The sequence below is a fragment of the Grus americana genome, chromosome 10 (genome assembly GCF_028858705.1).
Source record: "Grus americana isolate bGruAme1 chromosome 10, bGruAme1.mat, whole genome shotgun sequence".
In the NCBI taxonomy this organism is placed as follows: Eukaryota; Metazoa; Chordata; class Aves; order Gruiformes; family Gruidae; genus Grus; species Grus americana.
This window is the reverse complement of record NC_072861.1, coordinates 19505259-19527176: the sequence shown is the minus strand read 5'-3', so window position 1 is coordinate 19527176 and position 21918 is coordinate 19505259. Positions and strand designations below refer to the sequence as shown.

The following is a 21918-nucleotide window of genomic DNA, read 5'->3' as shown; positions in this document are numbered from 1 at the left end:
CCTGGAGCAGAGAGTCCTGTCCAGTATATATCATACTGCCTCCTTCCCGGTACTTCTTGTAAACACCATTTACGTTGTGTGTTTATACAATCCATATGCTCCTTGCAGTTCTGTGATACACTTACTTGTTCCACCCGCCAGACTAGTTGTAACAGGCACTAAATTATGGGGGTTTTGTTGCTTGTTTACTTTATACGCCTGCAATTTCCTGGTTTATATGTCCAAAACCGTTTTGTAGTCTTTAATATTATTCATAGATTTTATTGAGTATTAGTTAACTTTGTAAAGCACCTTAATTGGCAGTGTCTTTTTAATTATATATGGCAAAACCTATAGAAACAAAGGGAAATTGACCCAATTTGTTACAGCTGGTTTACAAAGAGCCCTTGAGGTGACTGAGCATCACTTTCCCTTATTATTGTACTTCATACATTTTCCAACTCCTGTCAATTTAGATCCCAACTAACCTCTCTTTCCTGAAGCAGGCTCCGCATGCAGTAGGGCTGCCCCTCCTCCCTCCAGCACTGAGCCAAACCCCAACGTCTTGGCAGTTATTTTAGGCAGGAGGAAGAAGATTGACATAGTCTCGTGGAGTTTTCTTTCCCTGTTGCTTACTGGAAATGTGCAAAATGCTGTTTTTCTGAACACTGCTGCATACTGGGAGACTTTGTCTGCGCACATGGATCCAAATGCTTTGCACACAGTGCCTTGCCCCAAAACGATTCCCCTGCGCTCTTCTTGAGGCTACAGACCCGCTGCTTGCTCTCACTCCCCTCTCGTTTCTCCACTTTTCTTTGTCTCTCTGTCACAGGCACACAAACCCGCAAAATAAGAGAGAAAGTCTTCTCTGCTGGAAACCTGGGTGAACGCCTTTCCCGATGCAGCAGCCTGTGTCTGTGTTTCAGCTGGAGGCTGCTGTTGTCTCATCGTAACATTTGACTACTTCCTACAATCATCTCAAAAAACCCAACAACTTTCAATCCTGTTGAACTGGTAATGCTATTGCATCTATTGTGGAAATGACCAAGAAGCATTATCTACAACTCTAGGATGGCTAAATGACTCCGTATCGGTTAATGTATCTCCTTTATGCAGCAAAAGCTGCCATAAGCATCGAGATAATCTATGCCCTTTTCAAGGTATCCATCAAACGCTGTCTGGCGCATCAGTGAAGTGTGAGATACAGCTCTGGTTTGTATAGTTGGAATATGTTTGAATATCGGCTACGCCATATCCTGGACGCAGCGTTAATTAAACAGAATGGCCCTGCTTCAGGCCCCAATGGACGAGCATCCGCATGGCAACTGTGAGCCTTGTCGGCAGCAAGAGATTAAGGAATTAATTGGCAGGGTTAATCTTCATGCCAGGGTTGGAAATGAATTGTTAATTTGTTTGGATGAGTGTAAAGTCCTCTCCCAGCGACGGCAGGTGGGATCACATGAGAAAAAGCCTGCGAGGCTGCCCTTCCTGGGGACCTTTCTATTTAACACCTCCTGCAAACAGACCTCTCAAATTCTTTGCCCCTGACGTGCAAGACTCCTGCGTGGGGTCGGAGCAGCAGGTTGTGCCACTCACGTGTAAGCTCACGTCCTTGCAGACAACGGCACAGCTGCTCTGGGCCGTGAGCTGGGAGAGGGGCTGGCTGCAGCTTGGGAGCATCCATTTGCACTACGGCTTTGCTTTTGTTTCTGCTCTTGCTCCCTTGTGCTAAGCAGGTCTGTCGGCTGCACTGCAGATGCTGGAGCAGGCTTTAGGATCTCAGACGGAGGGAGCAATGTGCTGACACTGAAATGCTGCTGTTGGGGTAAGCGGTACCAGCCTCGCACACAGCGTGCAAAACTTGATAGGTCTGTATGGCACTAAACGCCCCCAGACACTTCTCCTCCAGGACACTGTAGGATGAGAATCTGTCAAGTCAGTTAATGCTTTTCCCTTTCTGCTCTCATTTTACACTTAGGATGGCAGAGTACTTTCTGGTTTAGTATCCTTCTGATCTGTTAAGGCTAATGCATTGGTCACATCACATTAAGACATGGGATAAAAGCACTTCAGGGCTTAAATTATTTAAATGAAAATTTAACATTTTCTTACTTGTGCTCTCTTTTGTGCATTGATTAATCTAATTAGTTCAGCAATAAGAATCACTTCCTTCTCGTGCTGTGGTCTGATACGTTGTGACCGGCACAACGTGATTCCAGACATCACATCAAATAGGACTGGCCTGTAAATAAACCTGGGATCTTTCTGGGTGTGCAACAATCCTGTTTAAGACCTTGGGGTCAAAATACTACCGTATTGACCATGCTTCAGTTCCCACCATCAATTCTTACACCCAGTCTTTCTTTTTCTCTGAAGGAGGGCTGAGGAAAGTGTGTGTTTGTGTTCCCCAAACCAGAAGTACCACTGTTCACAACACACAGCCGCTGCAGGGCCTGACCTGAAGACGTGTACGACAGAAGGTCAGGTCGTGATTGCAGTCTGATCCACTGAGGTTGATTTGTAAGACGTTGCTATTATACATATGCAATATATGCTCCTCATTTTTTGAAAAGCCGTTGTGTATGTATATAAATGTCACACAACTGGGTACTCAAATACAGGTACAATCACCTTCTGTTGTCTGTGACAGTGCAAGCCACTTTCTCTGTGCCCAACACCTAACTTACGGGGAGGCTGATGCTGTTCCAAGGCACTTTAAAATAATGAGAGTTTTTCATAGCCAAAAATGTTTGTCTGGGTGTAGCCTATATATCTGTATCCTTTCTGTGCGCATTGTGTGTGTCAGCGTCTGAGACCACGTCCTGCCAGTGAAACTCCAGGAGTCGGGGCGAGTGATTGGTGTTGGTGTTGAGGTTAAATCCCCTCCCAGAGGAGTGCTCGCTGCTCTGCGTCCTCTGCCCGACACCGACCACTTCTCCTTTCCATACCCACCACATTTCCCCACTTGGCCAGTGTCGACCGCTGACTGCCTACCGTTTTTACCTCTGTTCTATTTAATAGCACTAGAAATCTCTTTATGCTGCTCTCCCCGTCTGTGTGAGCCTCCAGAGACTTCCATGAGTCTCATGCTACAAGCAAAGTATCAATGAGCGGTTTTGTTGGAGAGGGGAGAGCAGGGCAAGCATGGCCCTAGAGGTCTGGGACACTGAGTACAGCTAAAAGCAAAGCAGATGGGCTGGTCTGATGTTTGGGTGATGCTTTTTGTTAGGCCATCACAGTTGCTGAGTGCTAAGTAAAAATATGCCTGACATGATACGTACTTAGGTAGCCTTAATCTGACCACAGTCACTTGTTATTTGACACCACAAGTAATAAGGAGAAACACTGCCATCAATTGACACGGCAAATATCTTATGCATTTGCATAAAAATGTTTTGGGCTGCTCTACATTCTTCAGATTATTTGAGGCAATCTATTTGCGTCTGTCAAGCACCAGCACTTGCTCCTACTTTCACCTTGGGTTTCATGTTCTCCTCACCTTACAGGCAGCCAGATGGTTGAATGTAAGCCAAAACTACGAAGGATTTCCTCTTTTCTTTTGAAGGGACCGGTCTTCAGAGATGTATCAGTAATACAGTTGTACTTAATCAGATAAAGTCTGTCCTGTGTAACTAAGGCGGCCCACAGCATGTTGCTAGCATAAGCAGCTACTCTAGCGAAGTCTCACTTGAGTTGCCATTTTGCAGTCCACGTCAAAGCGTGCTTTATGGTTCTTTTGACTTACCGTTATTAGGCAGTAGTCCTAAAAATGCCAATAATGCAGGGATGTTCCAGTACGGGTTTTGCGTACTGTCATTTTATAGAAATCGTTTAGAAATTATGATCACTACATAATTTGGAACAAGACTGTCACCCTGTCTATGCCACATATAAAATGTTAATATTAAAAGGGAATGACTGGCCTCATCATAGACCTAATTAGTTCTTTAGAGGATCTGCTTTGTACAGTAGCCTGTGCTGTCCGTATTGATGTTAACGTATTATATAATCAGCTTTAGAAAATGCAGCAGTCTGAAAGCTGGTTTCTGTGCCCCTGTGCTCGTTCACTACCCTAAAGAGAGTACTGAAAACCAGCAGAATTTTACTAAACTAGGCATTTCTGCTGCAGGTTTTTTGGGGGTTAGCAGAGCAATTAATTACCTTCAAATCAACCTTGTCTGCAAACAGTGCTCTGCACACGCTTTGTTATTTAGATAGATATAGAGATATATATATATATATAGTAGAGATCTTACAAAATTGAGTTAAATGTTCCCTTTTGCTGTTCAAATTGGGTGATGAAGTAACAGAACATGCTATTTTGATAGTTTGGAATGTGCCCCAGGAGTTGATTAAATGATCTTTCTTACTCTGTATGTGAATTGTGTTTCCAGGCAAACATCAGAAGTACCAGAGCTGCCAACACAAGCCTGCAGTATCTGCTCTATCCCTGTATGGCAGAGCACATAATTTACTACCTGTTTGAACACTGAACCTATCTTAATAGACAATTACAGTTTGTCACCAGAAATAGTCTCCTATAAAATTTAGCAGTGGATAAAGTGAAATGGCTACTGTGAACTCAGGGTATTTTAGGATCACTTATTAAGAGACCTTTTAGAAATCTAAGACCGGAATTTGAGGTTTTGTGTTTTCCTTTCTCCAAGTCATGACCCTTTCTACAAGCTCCAGTGCTTGAACACATCATCCTGACCAGCATCTTCACCTGGATTTCCCAAGGAGAGGTTTGCCATCTTCTCTCAAAAGCGGAAACAGGAAGAAGAAATCAACTGCTGTTTGTTATTCCGCAAATCTTTGGGAGGCAGGACCCTGACAGCAGTTTCATCATCTCATTCATGCCTTAGGTGAGCTATGTGGTTGATAGAATTTGTCAATGTTTCCCCACAGTAGGAGGGATGCTGCTTTAGTCATTCTGCTGTATTTAGATCAATGAACTACACAGTAAAGATAATCTTGTCTAAAGGAAATACAACAAAATATCCTGCAAGATTAATACATGAGATGAGAAATCCAATTAGAGCACACATCCTGCCACTTCCATCATTATGGGTAAGATACCCACAATTAAGTCCTGTATGTTATGTTAGTAACTATAGGTGGGAGCAGGCTATGTCTGATAAATTAGTTCCAATTCTTCGTTATGGATAGTTCAGTTCAACAGCAACAGATGAAAACGAAGTTCCCAAATCAGAAAAGAATTAGGAGATCTGTATGTGTTCAAAGGAGGTAGAATCCAGGTATTGCTTGACATTGCAGCCATTTGTCTTACAGACGCCAAAACAGAGATGAACAACACTCTGTAGGTTTGACACTTTTATTAACAAAGAACCCATGGGGCTCATTCATTAGTACAAAATACAATCATGTTCCTGTATGTTAAACAGCATGGTTTGGTTTTTTTAATTTTTTTTTTATTTTGTCTCTTTTAAACTGTTTCACAGTTATCAAAACAAAGCCCCTGCATATTGAACTTATTATTGTGCAAACAGTAATTATTTTAAGGATCACCCTCTGCACTAAGCCAAGTGTCAGAGAGCAGAATTTAATCTAGTTTTCACCCCTCCTTTGAAGGGCCATGTGTGCTTCCTAAGAAACACATTCTAGTTGTCTTTTTTGCAGCAAACAATCTAAGGCCACAGTTTATCTGCAAATAATAAAAAACAACTCAAAGATTTTAGGAGGAGAAAAAAAAAAAGCACATCTTTACCCTTCATGCTCTTGTTTGCTTGACCATGTTTATACCAGGTAGCACACATCACCTATCAGGTATTACAGTCCAAAAAAGCACCTAATGTTCTTTAAGCTAATATTTTGAATTATTAACATGCAAGTTAATACACAGCCACATTACTTTTCAAGTAACTATAATGGTATCTGTTTAAGGAAAATACGCTTGTTCCCTTTCCAGGTGATGTGAATGAAAATCCTGCATTGATTGTATGGGCACACCATCACTTAAATAAAAAGGCATGAGAGCTACATCTTGAGACTTAAGATAAATACTACTTTTTAGAAGGTCCTTTCTAAAACATGCACTCAAATTTTGGTTAGAGCTGCATTTGCTATAGAAGACAATACTTAAAGTTGCAAATGAAAAAAAATAACTGCAGTTTGGAAACGTGAATCTCAATCAGTATGTATCTTACACAGATGTAAAAGTGACTTGAGGTGAAGTGCTAGAAATTAGACAATGTAAGGAAGTCATACTAAACCAAGACTAAAAATATATATCCGTGTATGCCTGTAGAAAAATCCCTGCTTCTTAAATGAAGACAGATTTCATAAAAAACCATTTAAGCTTTTTTAAACTGCAGTTATTGATGAAATGAAGGAAACTCAATTACTGTTCTTGTAGTCATCAGAAAGTACAATGTATTACCACATGAAGCACCGGGTTTTACCCCCAAACTGTTCTGTAAGACATATGGAGTAGTTCTAGTAGTTCAAAATCCCCTGTCGCTTAAAGACTTGACTGTAAACGTGCATATTGAGAATGCTGTGTTTCTGCTCCTTTAAGTGATCTGTTGATGGTGGCTTACTTATTCCAATTGATGCTTGGCAGGAAGCAAACATTCTACTTTAAATGAAGGCAGCAGAAGGGCCAAGTAAAATGCTCTGCCTTCACTTTTAGCAGCAACAAACTCTCACTGTTCTAAATGACCTGAGGAAGAAAACATTAAAATATTGCACCAAAACAAAATTAAACAGCAAAAAACAAACAAGGAAACACACTAACAAAAAATAGTATGGATAGCAAATGACCAGTGCAGCCCCTGACAACAGATCTCTAGACAAAAATGCAGGAGTAATGAAAAGCTTTGTGCCATTACCAGAGGATTTCGTTCCTCTGACGTCTGCTTTCACTTCACTTATAAGCTATGTCTATTCTGGGTATATTTACACCTCTCCCTACACCTCCTATCTCATTCACTAACCACAGAAACCATTTAGGGTCCCTTTTAGAACCTTGAAGTATACTGGAGCTTTAACAAGACTTTTTTGGTCTCAGATCTGACCGTAAGTAAATATCCAAAACAGAGGTAGGCTTATAAAGGCTTCTGAATAAATAAGTATTGTCCATGTTGCTAAGTATACCTGCTGTTGGCAAAAGGATTCTCCCTTGCCATGCTTCCTCTTACCATGCTATCCATAGGCTTAAGATGCAGAAAAAAAACTCACAGTAGAAGAGGCTAGAATAATTCCCTTAAGAAATCCCTTGAAAGAAAGCATAGTGCATAAGCTCTTATAAAAGTTCAATTTTCTTTTACATACTCGTGTCTTTCATTCAGTAAATGGTTGCCTTCATAATATTGCGTAATAGCTATTCTGTCATCCATGATGTCTTTAGAATCATTATGAATGATGAAATAGTACCACTTGGCAGTTGTTAGAAGAGCAGGTTCTCATGAAATACAAAGTTAAGCTAGAGTGAAGACTTCACTCCACATTTTAGTAGTGTTCTTTTCTTGGATGCAGACAGTGCAAAACTGAAGCTCCTTGAACACTGGAATCTTTTGGAAATGTTTTCTTAACCCCACATTCTGTTCTACTACGCAAGTTCTACTACAGGAAGTTCTCAACATCATTAGTAAATTCTTCCAGTGTTCCAAACAAAATATAAATTCTTTTCTCTTCAGAAGATCCTTACATCTCCTCCTCGTACTTTATGTAGTATATCCACTTTTTAGAAAGCATTCAGTATTTTCAGGTACTTCTCAAGTATCCCAAACATAGCTGCTCCCACAATATCCTCTGTGCAGACTAATCCAGCAGATTCTCTTCCATCACCAAACATGCTCATACCTCCCTCTCCATTTTCCTTTGCCTTTCTTGTACACAAACTTAAGTTTTGAAAAAGAAAACTGTTTCCTTTTTAGCTGCGCTATTGGCTTAAGCAGCAGAAAGATTTAAGACATTCATCACAATGATGCTCATTACAAATCCTCTTCAGAGCATGAAAGAAACAGGCTGAATTTCTTCTACATCAGTTGGATGTGGATCGATCTACAGAGAGAAGAAAGGCAACAATTACTGCCTGTAATTCTTGCATTTCTGTATGTGGGGTTATTTTGCCATCTGACAAAAAAAACCACCACCCGCTGTTTATTTTTTTACCTCTGAATAAAGAGGTGGAGGCTGAAACCGGAACTCTTGTATGTAAGCAAAGACAGGACAACACAATTGTTCCTCACAGTCAATTGGTGGTGGATAAGCAGGAACATGTCTGGAGAACTCTTCCTCAGACACTACATCAGCATAATTTGGTGGTGCTGAAATAGAAGAGATGTCACTGTCAAATTTTTGAACTATTCACTCACAGCAAGACAACATACGTATCACAGTATGCAAAACCATGAAGACTATTGACAATAGTACAATGTTTAATAAAATTGTATGAAGTGCACTATACTCATAAATACTGTAACTGGAATTATGTTTTTAGTCAGCTTAGGTGATTCATCAGGAACACTACAGATGCTTTTAGGGCTACTCCAACAACAAACCTGGGTTGTATCAAGATATATTCAGTAATGATTTTAAGGTGTCTACCTCCAAAGCAGAATCCCCACTATGAGAAGTTAGTTATTTCAAGATTCAGCTGAAAAGAGTCAGATAGTAGAGAGAGACTTAAAGGCTGGAGTTAGGGTATCCTCACCAATGCTTTTGGATCTTGACTTAGATTTCTGTGCCTCACTTCTCATGAGTCATAGTTTAATGGCCTGCATCCCTAGTAGTGCCCTTAAACTGGCACTACTATCCTTCTGTTGTAGACAGTACTATGCTGTATTACAAAGAGTTCAATATGTATTACCTTCAGGGTGTTCTGGCATGGTCAGTGCCAGCCAACTCATATCCATACTAAACTGGCTGGTAATGCTGGAGTTTCTGCTTGAAAATCCAATACATGGAATAGTGCCAATCACCAGAGGCATTTCAATCATCAATTTCTTAGCACCAGGAATATGGATATACACCTATGTGACAGCCCCCAAATAAAAGAAAAAAAACAACATAAGACCCCATTGAATTGCTGCTCCTAGAAGGTACCCTACTCCCTATACTGCAGATTGTTTAAAAATTAGGAGTTTTCTCATCCCAGAGATGTTTAGCTAATACTCTGTCAGCTTTCCTTATTTTCCAGCAACTTCCTTCTTTCTGTACCTTGTCTCTAGATTACATTAAACAAATACAAAACAGGTTGGCAAAAATAATTATGCACTTGACTTTCAGTCCTATCTTCCCATTTCTGGAAAGAATCACTAGAGGAACCCATTCAGCTTGAACTACCTTCCCCTAAAAACCTCTGCATGTCTGAAACATAAGCTGCTTCTTCCTCAGAAACATTTTTCCATTTTCCCCATTATTCCTCTTTCCATTTCAGAATCTCTTCATGATCTTCAGTCTCTCACCTGTATGGTACGTGATATTTATTTATATTTATTGTTGTTCCCAAATTAAAAATCTAATAGCTGCTCAGTAGAGAAAATTGTTCTGTTCCCAACTCAATGTAGTATTCAAGAATATGTATGTTTGTAATAAAAATCCATGCTTACAGCTAATGAATATTCTACTCTAATAATACAGCAGTCAAGTATAGAGGGGGATACAGGTGGAATTTTCAGAGTTTTCCCATTCCAGGTATCTGTACTCCCAGAGGCAATATGGTTTCCTCGGACATTGGCAACCATCTGACGGAAAGTTTTTGTCTTCCCACTGGCCAGGTAAGTTTGTGTTTGGAAAATGGCAGCTTTTGGAACAATCAAACGAGAAGAGCAGTTCTCGATTTCTGCATAGATTGGTATGGCTTCCCCTTAAAGACAGAAAAAGTTCAATGAATAACTTGTATTTACCAACTTTCCTCTGGAACTATCAAAGCACACAAATCATCTGCAATGGTTTGAGAACAACACTTGTTAGTTTCCTCAAGCTAGATTTTTTTTTTTTTTTTTTTTTTTGCAGAGTGGTATCCAGGCAGAATTACAGCCACCTACTACATTTCACATATAAACAATGATTCATTTTGAAACATTAAGCATAATATGAATGAGCTGTAAAAGCTTTATTTGCAAATTACACACCAATCTCCCTTTTATATAGTACTAACTGAATTTCAGAATGTTTTCTTTTATTTCCTCAATGTATCTAATGTTATCAAGATGACAAAGAAGCTGCTAAAAGCTCCTTCTTACAGAAGTGTAAACCTACAAAAACAGGACATAAAAACCTGATTACATCCCCAATTAAGTATTTTATCCCAAATAAAAGCATTTTGTTGTTCTTTACACTCAAATGTAAATGACTTTTCCATGAGATTACTGACTAACAGGATTTCCTTTCAATTTATATTCCCAAGTGGGGGGTGAGGGGAAAGGCAAGGTGATTTTTGTTAAAGAAAGTTCATATAGATCTCAATTTACTACCTACTAAACTAAACTGTTCTTTCAACTATAAAGTGTTGGCTTCATAGAGACGAGAAAAACCCTATTAGATGGTTAATATTCACATGTTGAAGATAACTACTCTTACCATTACAGTATCCCTTCCTCTCAATTTTGGCACTGAGAGACACTGGCCCAGAGGTGAAAAACCAACAGCCAACCATCTTCTCCTGACTTCTTAGAACAGGTGTCTATAAAATATAGAGTATTTTTCATTTTATGGCATAAAGCTTTCAATCACTTGCAGTTTAATGTTATGCATATCCGTCATTGCAATCTAGCTCTAAAATCCACTTGATTTGGTACTATTCAGTGCAGCTGGAGTTTTTTGCCACCATGTAAAATGGAACCCAAGTTTGACTACCTGAAGGTATGGCTGGTTTAATATCCCAGTCTGCATTTAGACTGTATCAGCTAGGTAACACAGAGACCAATGTGCATTTGAACGTAATCAGTCTTCAAAAAGATTCATTTAGCGAATTTTAGAGACTTTTTAAAGGTCTAATGAGGTACTGTGGTATTTATGCCCATGTTCCTCAGTGCAGAAGAATGCAGAATTAATTTAATCTGCAAACAACTAATAGTTAAGCAGGTAAATTGTTTTTACCCTTGTATCCTTCGTAAGAAAGGATAAATGTATACACACTGGGCTAAGGGGATGCATCTTCCTAACTTGCAAGCCACACAAGCCCCCCAAAATTCTAGCTTGTGAGAAAAACCATCTTAATTCTCCATGGAGGACTGTCACATTAGATGACATTTACACAGTCTGTAGACTTTTCATTAGAATAAACTTACAACATACAAGTACACACATCAAGGGTCCAAGCCAGGATTCAAGCTACTTACAATTATTTACTGGGCACTATTTATGTGCCCCACAGCCCTCTCCTGTGCAATAACCTATGGTCTACTTTATCCTTGCTGGATAAGAACTGGAGATGCTGTCTTCATACTCCCAACCCACATTGTTGAATATAAAGACTATATTCTACTTACAGATGTGACTGCCAAAATACTTCTCCAAGTTCTCTCTAAAGATTAAAATCTAAGCATATAAAGAGGAAAAAACCCCCACCCTGCTCAAAACATCTCTTAGCTACGTTCACATCATAATGAAATGTTAAAATTATCCTAGTATTTTAAATAAAGTAGAAATTACTCATTCATATTTAAATGAATAACCATTTAGATCCAGTTGCTATCATGAAAGTGTAAGGTATAATTTTATATTATTTTCATAATATGGGTTGAGATAAAAGAATCTAGCTCATTAGCTTCCATCTTGCCTATTTTCTCATTACTTAATGCCTGATCTTTCTTATTACTCTACAGTATTTCTAGTGATTATTAGAAACTCAATGCTTTAATGTGGCCAAATCTGTCATAAGGAAATAACTGAAAAGATCTCTGAAGCAGCTGCATGCACGCACTTAATGTTAGAAAACGACATGCAAAATGGAAGGATACGTAACATAATGGCCAGAGCATAAATGACAGGCTGGGCATGATTAATACTCTTCCATAATTACTGTTCCTCAACCTACTATTATTGTAGAGTTTAGGACACTGCAGCCCTGTGAATGTAGTTGCTCTGGTAAGAGTAACTACTTTATGCTTGTGCATGATTATTATTAAGCCTTATTTATGCATCTGAAGCCTGCATAACTTTTTGGCAAGAGCATCTCTGCCAGCAGGGATGTAATCAATGGTATTAAAAAAAGCCACTCTGTTTGCTATTCACACAACCTAAGATCATCTATTTATAGAGAAGAGCTTAGGGAGCTTATATGCTTTCAGAAGTCAGAAAATGGCACTCCAGAATAACATGGAAATGGTTATGGCTGGATGTGAATGCTTCTTGGAAGTGATTTTGTTTGCAGCTGGCTTTAAAGGGGGGAGGAGGAGTGGAGGACCCTCTTACCAATAGAGCTGGCGAGCTGACGTCGATATGACTAACAACCTGAAGCTCTGTCTGTACACTTTGATCAGGTGCTGCAGGCCTCTCCAGAATTGCTTTCACGTAGTAGTGAACACTGCCATACTTCCCAGTAAAAGAGGTCACCAGGGGTCTGAAACAAGCAGGCATAAAAGCATTACCATGAGTTTATAATTTAGTTCCAAACGCGAAAGCCTCCTGTGTACATAAACGTTCACCAATTTACAGCTTGTACTTTTAGGGCCTTAGGGAAAATGATGCAAACAAGGCATGTTTGTGTGGCGGTTGATTGAAGACAAACATATAAAACTGACCTATCAGTCTGATATTAAAAAAACAAAACAAAACACAAGTCAAATTACATGAAGTTAATGTTCCGCAACAAGCAGTGCCCAGCCCAGTCCCTTCAGGTTGGATTATTTAACTTACTCTTGAGGGAGTTGAAAGCTGAACGGAAATTCATGTCTTCCATCTAGAAGAATTAAGCTTTCCTCACCTGTAGGATAAAAATGAATAGTATGTTTTAGTTATTCCATAAATAGAAGAACAAAGCAAACGCTTTTATAAATTATTTATGTATAAAAACACCCAGATGCAAGCAACCAGAAGAAGTTTTTATTGATCCCTGTGGGTTCTGGATTGAAGCCCATGCTTTATTTATGCTGTGATGTGATTTCAATGAAAAAAATCAAGGAAACATGGAGACCTTGAGTTTCAGTTCAGGACTCTGGCCAATTTCTAATCCAAAATGGCTTCTGGAAAGCATAAAGTAAGTTTCTTTTCCTTTTCAGCCGGACAGCAATTAATCTACTTTTCAATTTTCAAATTTTCAATTAACAACTACAACAAACTTCTGTGCTAAAAAGCTCCAATTTAAGGTCAGTGTTATGAAATACTATTAATATACGTAATCTTAATACATTCACGGAGGGCCTACTATTAGACAGTTTTTAAAGCCCTAAATTTACTTTTCCTACAGATAAACCTGAGAAGCATTTCACCCTTACAGAACAAAATGCCATTCCCCTTGAATGTTTCGATACTGCCATAGCGCTGCAGTGTCCGAGTGACAAAACCACCAGGCAGAGACCTATGCAACAAAGAGCTTGCGCTGCTTTCTTAAGCCATTGCAAAAGGAGGCCGACTGCTTCCAGTGTCTTCCACGGGCAGCTTCCCAGGTGCTGCTTCCAGGGCACAACGAACACACGGGTGCCCGACGTAATCCATAGGAGAGCTAACCTCTGCAGGAAACCAACGCAGAGTGTAGGAAAATGAAGAGCCACAGACTTTCTTCTGGCCCTGCTCCGCATTTTTCAGCCGTTTACACAAAGAATCGAGTGGCCACTTGATGAAGCCGTAGCAACCCTCCCCTGGGCATGCAGGTGAAGGCTGTGGCTACACCAGCCAGAGGTTTCCAGTGCGGGGCAGATGTCCCCGCTGGCTGGGCACCCACCCGGGCCTCACGCCGTTTCTCAGCATCCGATGCCGATTTCTCCTCGGCGAAGGGTTTCAACCCTCAGCCTTTCCCCTCTCTGGAAAACGCAGGCGTGGGCGCCTTCCTGCGGCGGGGAGCCCTGGGGGCCCCTCCGCCACCCCGGGGAGCAGGGAGGGGGGGACTTGGCTTCAGAGCCCTACCCTGCCGCCCTCCCCCGCGAAGGAGGGGCCCCCAGGCCCCCCCCACCCCGCTGTCGCTGCGGCGGCCGGGCAGCCCCGCCGGCGCTCCCACGGCGGCCGGGCGGGAAGCCTCCGCTCAGGGCCCGGCCCGCGCCCCCGCACAGCCACGACCCCCCGCACCCCCGTCGCGTCCGTCCCCCCCCCCGCCCCCCGGCAGCCCCTCACCTTCGGGCGGGTCCCGCAGGAGGCTCTGCCGGATGTCCAGGTAGCGCACCTCCGCCTCCCGCCGCGGCCCCGGCCCCGGCGCCCTCACCACCGCCCCCCAGGTTCCCGCCCCGGGGACAGCGCCCGAGCTCTCGTTCCAAGCGACGCGGGCCCGGCCCGCGGCCTCCAGGCGCAGCCCGCGGAGCGGCAGCGGGCCCGCCAGCTCCAGCAGCACCTGGCCGGACACCGTGTCCCCGCTGCAGTAGCCGCCGCCGCCGCGCTGGGCCTCATCCTCCAGCACCAGGGCCAGCGTCCTCACCGTCCCGCCAGCCCCGGGGCCCAGGCCCGGCCCGGCCGCCGCCATAGCTCCCCGGCTCCGGGGGAAGCCTGCGGCCGCCGTCGACGGTTCCTTTAAAACCCGCCCGGGTCTGCCAGCGCCCGCAGCGGAAAGTCCCGCCTCAGCCCGCTCCTCATTGGCCACCTTTCAGCTCCTCACCCTACTATTCGGCGCGGACTGCCCCTGGGCCCCCTCCTCATTGGTTCCTCGACGGGCGCACGCTCGGAGTGCATCACGCTGCGTGATCACCGCCGCGGAGCCAATCGGATGTGGGCGGCCGCGCGTGGACAGCGCCCCGATTGGCAGGACGGCTGCAGCTACCTGGCGAGAGGGCCAATGGCGCGGCACAGCTACCACGTGCACAGCCTGTGGATAAACAGGCAGAGAAGGGGCGGGGCGAGGGTTGCGGGGGCGGGGCGAAGCGGAGGGGCAGGGCGGGGCGAAGGGCCGGGCGGGGAGATGAGCCCCGGGCAGGGCTGTGGAGGGGAGGCAGGTGTACTGCACCCTCTCAGGCAGGGCCTGGGCAGCGGGGCCCTCGCCGGGGGGGGGGTTTGTGTGTGTGTCTTGGCCCTCGCTGCCCAGCACCAGGCTGTAGTCACTGCCTTGGCAGCCTAGCGGGGTGCTGCGCCCTGCGCTGTGGGGAGGCCTTGGGCCCTCGGTGGGCCTCGGTTCCTGTCATGGCGGCTGAGGGAGAGACTGCGGAGCTGGGCCCGGTGCTGCATTGCATTCAGTCTCAGCCTCTCCCCTCGACAGCTGGACTGTCTTGTCCACTAGAATAAATGTAAAGTTTGCTGTTGTTTCCAATTTTTAGAAGTACAAGCTTAGGGAAAACCAGCATCTACAGAAGAGTGGCAAATATGCCCATGTTGATAGGTGAGTATGGTCAGATCCAGCACCCCGACAGTGGAGAGGCTGCTGCAGCTCCGTGTCCCAGGTCCAGGCAATAGCCAGCCCAATGCAGGTTATGGAACAAAATGCTTTGCATATACTGGTCAGACACTGAAATTAATTCTGTTCTAGGAAGTGTCATAGTTTACGTGTGCCTGAGTTGGCAGTAGTGCATCTTCCTGAAGGTGTGTATGGTGAATGATCTGCCAGCATTTCCATTGGTAACAAGGGAGTCATTTCCCGGTTCGAGTCACCTGCCTGCTTGAAGCTTCTGACAGCTGCACCTTCCTGCATTCATCCTTTTGGAGTGCTGGAAAACACCAGCCCGGTGTTTCCCAGCTGACTCAGTTAATTACTGAAATTAGCAAAAAAATGTCTTCCAGACTCAAGAGCATTGGCTTTTAAATTACTGACAAGATAACGTCAGGCTTCCTCAGAATCCCTGGCATATCTTTGTGATATACTGTCTTGTATATCATGTTTAGAGTTACTTCTGTGATGAAGAACTTACCCTTGCCGAGAGCGAGGTAGGCCTTTCAAATTCCTTTTGTTGGCTAAAAGTTAATGCACACCTACCTCTGTGTTAATCAATAACAACATGGGAAAAAGTAATGTGGTTACAGACAGAGTGAATTCATAGGGTTTATTTGGAGCTTTGGCCGTGGGTTCCCCAGTTCATGATGAAGAGTTGTGTAACTAAAGAAAATAATGCTGTGATGGTTGTTTGAGTATTTAAAGAATTTTTGGATATTATTACCCCTTTGTGCTTTTTGAAATAGTTTTTATAAAAACTGCAAATGTTGCATTATAGTTGAAAACTGTGGTGTATAAAATCATGCTATCTTTGTTGGTTTTAGTTCGATTAAGCTAACACAGCTTGAATGTCTAGTTTTGCATAAATCTTTTCCTTATATCCAGTTTTTTACATTAGCAAGTATCACGTTAGTTTTGTAGCCAGCCAACAGAATATGCTTGGATATGAGTACTGAATATTTGCTTATTTGCTAAATTTGGTTAGGTACAATGTGTGTAGGCAATTTCTTGCAACTGATTTTGAAAGTATGGTACATACAGAGGGGAAAAAAAACCCCCAAACCAAAATCCCACACCTCCCTTTTTTTCCTGTATGAATTAGATCCTCTATAAAAGTAATTAATTCTCTTATGGATATTATGTGACCATTCAAACGTTTCCTCCTGTTTATTCTTTGCAAGTGCAAATGAGCTAGATAGAGAAATGAATAAACATGGACAATTGCATATGAAACAAAACATTATACAGAATTAGTGAGAGTTAAGAGGCTTGAATAACTTGGACAATTGGCCCATAGAGGACACAATTAAGAGGAACAGTCTGTCACAGTCAGATGATACTTGTTCCAGATGTTTGTTTGCCCTTTAATAGACTTTTTTTCAGCAGGATTCCAAGACCAGAACTTGTTGAAATTACCATAGAGTGATTGGTTTTCTCATCCGCCCACCCTGAGAGTACTTTCTTGTGCATGAGGCATTCTAACTGACCAACACAGTGAAGTGGAAACCACCACACCACTGTTTTAGTCTCTGATAAGCCAGAAGGAAGGAATGGAAGATGAACACTCAGACAGTGTGGGTGTATGTGTGTGACTGGATATTTGTGGGGGGGTCTACGTGTGAAAAAGCAAGAAATATATTAACATGGTTGATTATATTTTCATTTCGCTTATTTTGCCACTTTATTCAAGACCATGTAAGAAAGAGCTGCCTGAACAAATTAATTAATGCACAAGTTAGCCTGTAAGAGTAAAGAATACACAAAGAAAGGTCTCATTTGAGAGAATCCACAAAGTTGTGAACAACTCTAGCAATAATCACAAGGCATCTTGAAGGTGAAGGAACTAGGAGAACATCTTCCTACAGCAGCTGGTAATCTCCTAGCTCTGCTGGTTAATTTGGAAATGAATGCTGTGGTCAGATCATTGAATTTAGATGGATGTGACAGTGTAAGTTTCTACATGTAATAATTATTTTTAACTTATTTCAGTGCACATGTTGAAAATAGGCTATCAGGGCTTGAACCTGCCAGAAGAGTTTTTGAAAGTATCATGTAGATTCCAAGTTTCCACAATGGGAAGGACACCTGGTATATAAATAACCATTTCTGTGGAAGATACAAGATAAGAAGCGCTCTTAGCAACGGTGACCTCTGCCAAGGTCTCTGTTTTTCAGAAATCCAAGCAGTGACTGGGAAGGAAGTGAAAAACTTGATCAGTATTTGCTGTCCTCTTCCTGCTAGAAGGGAACTGAGACAGAGCTCTTAATAGTGAGCCAGGCACCAGCACTAGGAGTTTGCCAGCTAAGCCTTGCTGATCGTAATCAATAGCCTGACAGTTTAGAGAGCAAACAGCTATTTTTGCTACTGGAGAGGACTTTGAGAAGTGTTTATGAGAGCTGCTAACAGCTAATTTACAAACTGTGGTTTTCTTATTTGAGATTGCTGTACTACAACTTCCATTCAAGTGTCTGTCTTATCCTGTACCAAACACAACAGCCAAAAAACCAGTGACTGAGCTGCGGTTGAGTTTGGTGGAAGAGCCGTGAGATAGGCTCTGCTTGAATGAAGGCCTCACAATGGCAGCGAATGGCGTGTAAACCCCGCACTGACCTTCTTTCTGCACGGGTAGGGAGGATTTACACCTATACCTCAACCTTTATCTGCATGTAGTCTCAATTATCTCAGTGGGTCTGACAGATGTTAGAAAGCAGTTGAGTGAGAGCAATGTTTACCCCTGGAAACAGATATGAACTCTTTTTAAGTTCAGAATATAGGGCCTTTTTTTTTGCCAGATACTCAGAAATCCTCTTTCTGGGTTTGTTTATGGAGTTGGGATAGGGAGGGATGGGAGACAATTCCTTTCTTTCTCTAGTTCCTGGCCTTTTACCAGTGAGTTCCTTTATCAGCTCTGTGCCAAAAATGCAGCCCTGGAGCGGAGTGTGAATTCTCCCTGGTGCTCCCACTCAGCACAAGAAGGCGACGAATGGATATTGGTGACACTTGCTGTCATGTATAGTCTTTTATTGGTTTTATTCTATTACCAGTAATTGAAAGGTCAGCCAAATTTTTCTTAGACAATTAAGTGACATTTACAGATAGGAGATTGTAAGGAGCCAGAGATGCTTTTCCAAGTGCTGCTGCAAACACAGTGCCCAGCTAGTCTGATATGTCACCACTACCAATGTCTAAAACACCAGTGAGCATATTTTTAAGAATAGTGTTGTGCGTGGTACATTGCGAAAAGCAAATACTGAGATACTGGCCCAGGAATCTCAAGGTGCATGGTTTATCTTGGCAGGTGTTTGTTCACACAGCCCGTCAGAAAAAAAGGCAATTGTCTTGAAGGCCAAAAGACCAATTTTAATACGAGGTTATGTCTGAGAGTGGAAAATCACAAATGACAGTAGGACAGCTGATGTAGGAAATCTAAGGCAGAGGAGGGACAGAGTAGGTCGCACTAGGTTGATGATCGAGAACCAAACTGTCAAGGCTTATGTGCTGAGCTGCCTCCTACCCCATCCTTACCTTCCGAGGCATGGGAGAGGTGTGTCTCATCCCAGTGTCGAGAGGCTGGGGTAGAGGAAAGGGTTGCAGTGCAAACTAGAAGGGATCTGCCCACAGGACAGGGGTCCCCATACCAGTTCCTAGCCCAACTCACTGGGATTGCATCCCAGCATGTGATGGACCGTCATGTTGTTTCATGCACTGGTAAAGAAAACACTTGAGTGACCTGTTGTTTGCTTAAATATTTATATAGTGAATCAGATTGCAGGATCTGTTACGGCTAGTTCCCTTAGATAAAAGTGATTAAATCCAGCACTCAGTTGGGCAGCAGCAGACTGCTTGAGGGTGGCTTTGATTGTTTACAGCTACTACAGGCTTTGCAGGGAGCATGAGTGGAGAAAAATGGAAGTGGTTAGAACATCCCTTCATCCTGGTGTCCCCTGAGGACAGAAAGATTTAGCAGGGTTAGTGGCGCCTGCACAATTAGAGTGGCCTTCTGGAAGTGCTCCTCTGGAGGAAGAGCTTCCTACAATTGTAACATGTACCCCTCTGCATTTCAGTGACTCTGACTTCAAAGCAAGGTGGTCAGAAATATTCCTATAAATATCTGACACAGAGGGAGGATACAGATTTCTGTTGTTGAATCAACTCTGAAACAGAAGCTGCATTATTCATGTGTGGATTGTGGTTTGGTGTTCCAGCTCAAGGGAATGAATAGCCAGAAAGGGAAAGGGGAATTAATAAACTCATTTGGGTTCTTAGTTATGTGCTCCTTTAGCTGGTCCTACTATGGGCTGTAATTTGAGGGTTTTGAGGGCTTTGTAAAGTGCCTTTTTTGTTTGGTTTTTTAATTTAAACTGGAAAAGTTTGAACTTGGAAGAACCAGAACCTCATACCAGAAATCCTCACGCTGATGGGAAGCGCACTCCCGGATCTGAACTAGAGCATTCCTGTAAACAGGACTGTGTGCCTTGTGGTGACTGCAGCCTCACCAGTTCACACCAAGCAATGACGTGGGATCATATCTCTGAGAAAACACAGATGGCATACCCAAAATCATTGTAAAGATAGTTCCGACTGCGTTATGTGCTGGACAGCATCTGGTAGAAGTCACCCTCACGCTGTGTATGGCTCTCTGCATGGTCCAGCAACACAGCAATTAACAGAAGTAGAAGTGCTTCACGTGAAGCGGGTTTTTTTGCAACACCATTTCTGACGGCTGCTGTTGTTGCCTAGGCTTAGGAAAGGTATACTTCAGCAGAAAATGGAGATAATGGAATGCTTTATGCCAAAAGGGAATGTAGAGTAAGAGCTGCAGGGGATGGAAAGTGGAGTCAGCAGCCTGAGATGACATAACTGGTCGGCAGGACAGGATGCAGCCTGGGACACAGTTGAGCTCTGCTGGTGGGAGCGTGTGCTTTAACTTAAAACAGTGTTATTTGGCTTTTACTGCTATTTCAGCACAATTTGGGATATCGACACAGTACAAGTCTGCCCTTAAAAAGATGCGTGTGTTGTGAGGTGCTTATGCTTGATGTCAGGTTGTTGGATGTAATAAGAGAAAGGACGATGGTAGAGAAGTTGTGCAAATGCATTGAGGTACTCGATCTCCCACACCTGGAGTAGCAGGAGTTGCTACATGATATGGAACCTCTTTCCTTGTAACACTGAGGAGGGGTTCGGAGTTTCACAGGATCTGCCTAGAGTTAAGGCCATCTAGTTTTCCTTGCATGCTTTTGCTCAAGCTTAAGGACCGAGCCTGTATTTCAGTCTTAATGTAATTCCAATGCCTAGCACAGGAGGGGAACAAATGAAAGCAAGGCACCATCACTGGTAAGGTGTGTGGAGGTAGGGTCTCCCCACACGGTCCCATCAAGAAATCAACCCTGTATGGCAGAAGGAGGCAGAAAAGCAAACATACCCTGAAACAACCCACCTCGTTAACAACCCTGCCCTAAAATCTGGTGACCGGAATAACCTTGGACCTGTAAGCAAGGCACATCATCAGGTCAGCCAAGGATATTCTTGGTGTCCAAGAGAGGACATCAAGCTCCTGCCTCCAGTGCTCTGGAGGAAGGTAGAACACCCTCAGCGATGGAAGCTGACTGACAAATCTAGGGGAAAAAATCCTCTTACGTTTATTGGTAACCAGCTGATGCTGCAAGGCATGAAATCTGATTATAATTATTGTCTTAGGATAGAGCTGCACCTTTTATGACCATGTCCCATTGTGGAAGTGAATCTGAATCTCTCTTAGATCACTTCATAGGTCCTGGGGAGACCATGACATTTTGAGTCACATCTTCCTCCCCCTCCATGTGCATACAAGTGAAGGCTCTCACAAACGCTGCATCAGAGCATGTGCCATGGAAAGATACTGAATCTTGCCATGTAGGTGCCAGGACGTGGCAACACCCTTATTCTTTCTGGTCACCACTTCTTTTTATTCATCTTGCTTCAAGGAAATGGTGTCTTTATTCAAGGTAGAAATTATTAGTTTCTAAATAGTAGGTCATTGTTTTGCTGATTTGTATGAGGTTGAATCTTTCCCATTACTGAATTTTTCTAGATATTTATCAAGACTTATCACCATCCAAAACCTTTCCTTTGATAAGCTGAGTGAGTTGAATCTTTTATGTCTTGTATCATGATGCCCATTTCCCCAAACCTGGGAGTCTTTGTTTAAACTTTCCCAGGTAGATTTTTTTAAAAAATCGTTAGTGGGTTAACCACATTTAAAAATATTTAAACATTTATTGGAGAAATTTCTCAGTAACTAGTTCAAGCTGTGATTAAACCAGAAATGAAATAGCTGGACTGGCATTAAGTGGTTAAGCCTGTATTTCCTTTTGAAACATAGTATACAAATTATTCTTAAATGTAAGGAAAGGTTAGGACTTTCTGTCATTTCAGTTACTGCCTGGGTATGTATTATCTGTGTGCTGTAGACATGCATACAT

General features: G+C 42.8%; 1 protein-coding gene across 1 annotated transcript; it reads right to left on the bottom strand.

The window, feature by feature from the left end:
* Positions 1 to 5302: 5302 nt before the first annotated feature.
* ARRDC4 (arrestin domain containing 4) lies at positions 5303 to 14871 on the bottom strand. The gene is made up of 8 exons (XM_054837124.1): positions 14218 to 14871; positions 12808 to 12874; positions 12364 to 12511; positions 10528 to 10630; positions 9555 to 9811; positions 8813 to 8975; positions 8116 to 8270; positions 5303 to 8004 (listed from the first exon to the last, which is right to left on the bottom strand). The coding sequence occupies exons 1-8, from the start codon at positions 14558 to 14560 to the stop codon at positions 7948 to 7950; spliced, it is 1293 nt and encodes a 430-aa protein (XP_054693099.1). The 5' UTR covers positions 14561 to 14871; the 3' UTR covers positions 5303 to 7947.
* Positions 14872 to 21918: the final 7047 nt, after the last annotated feature.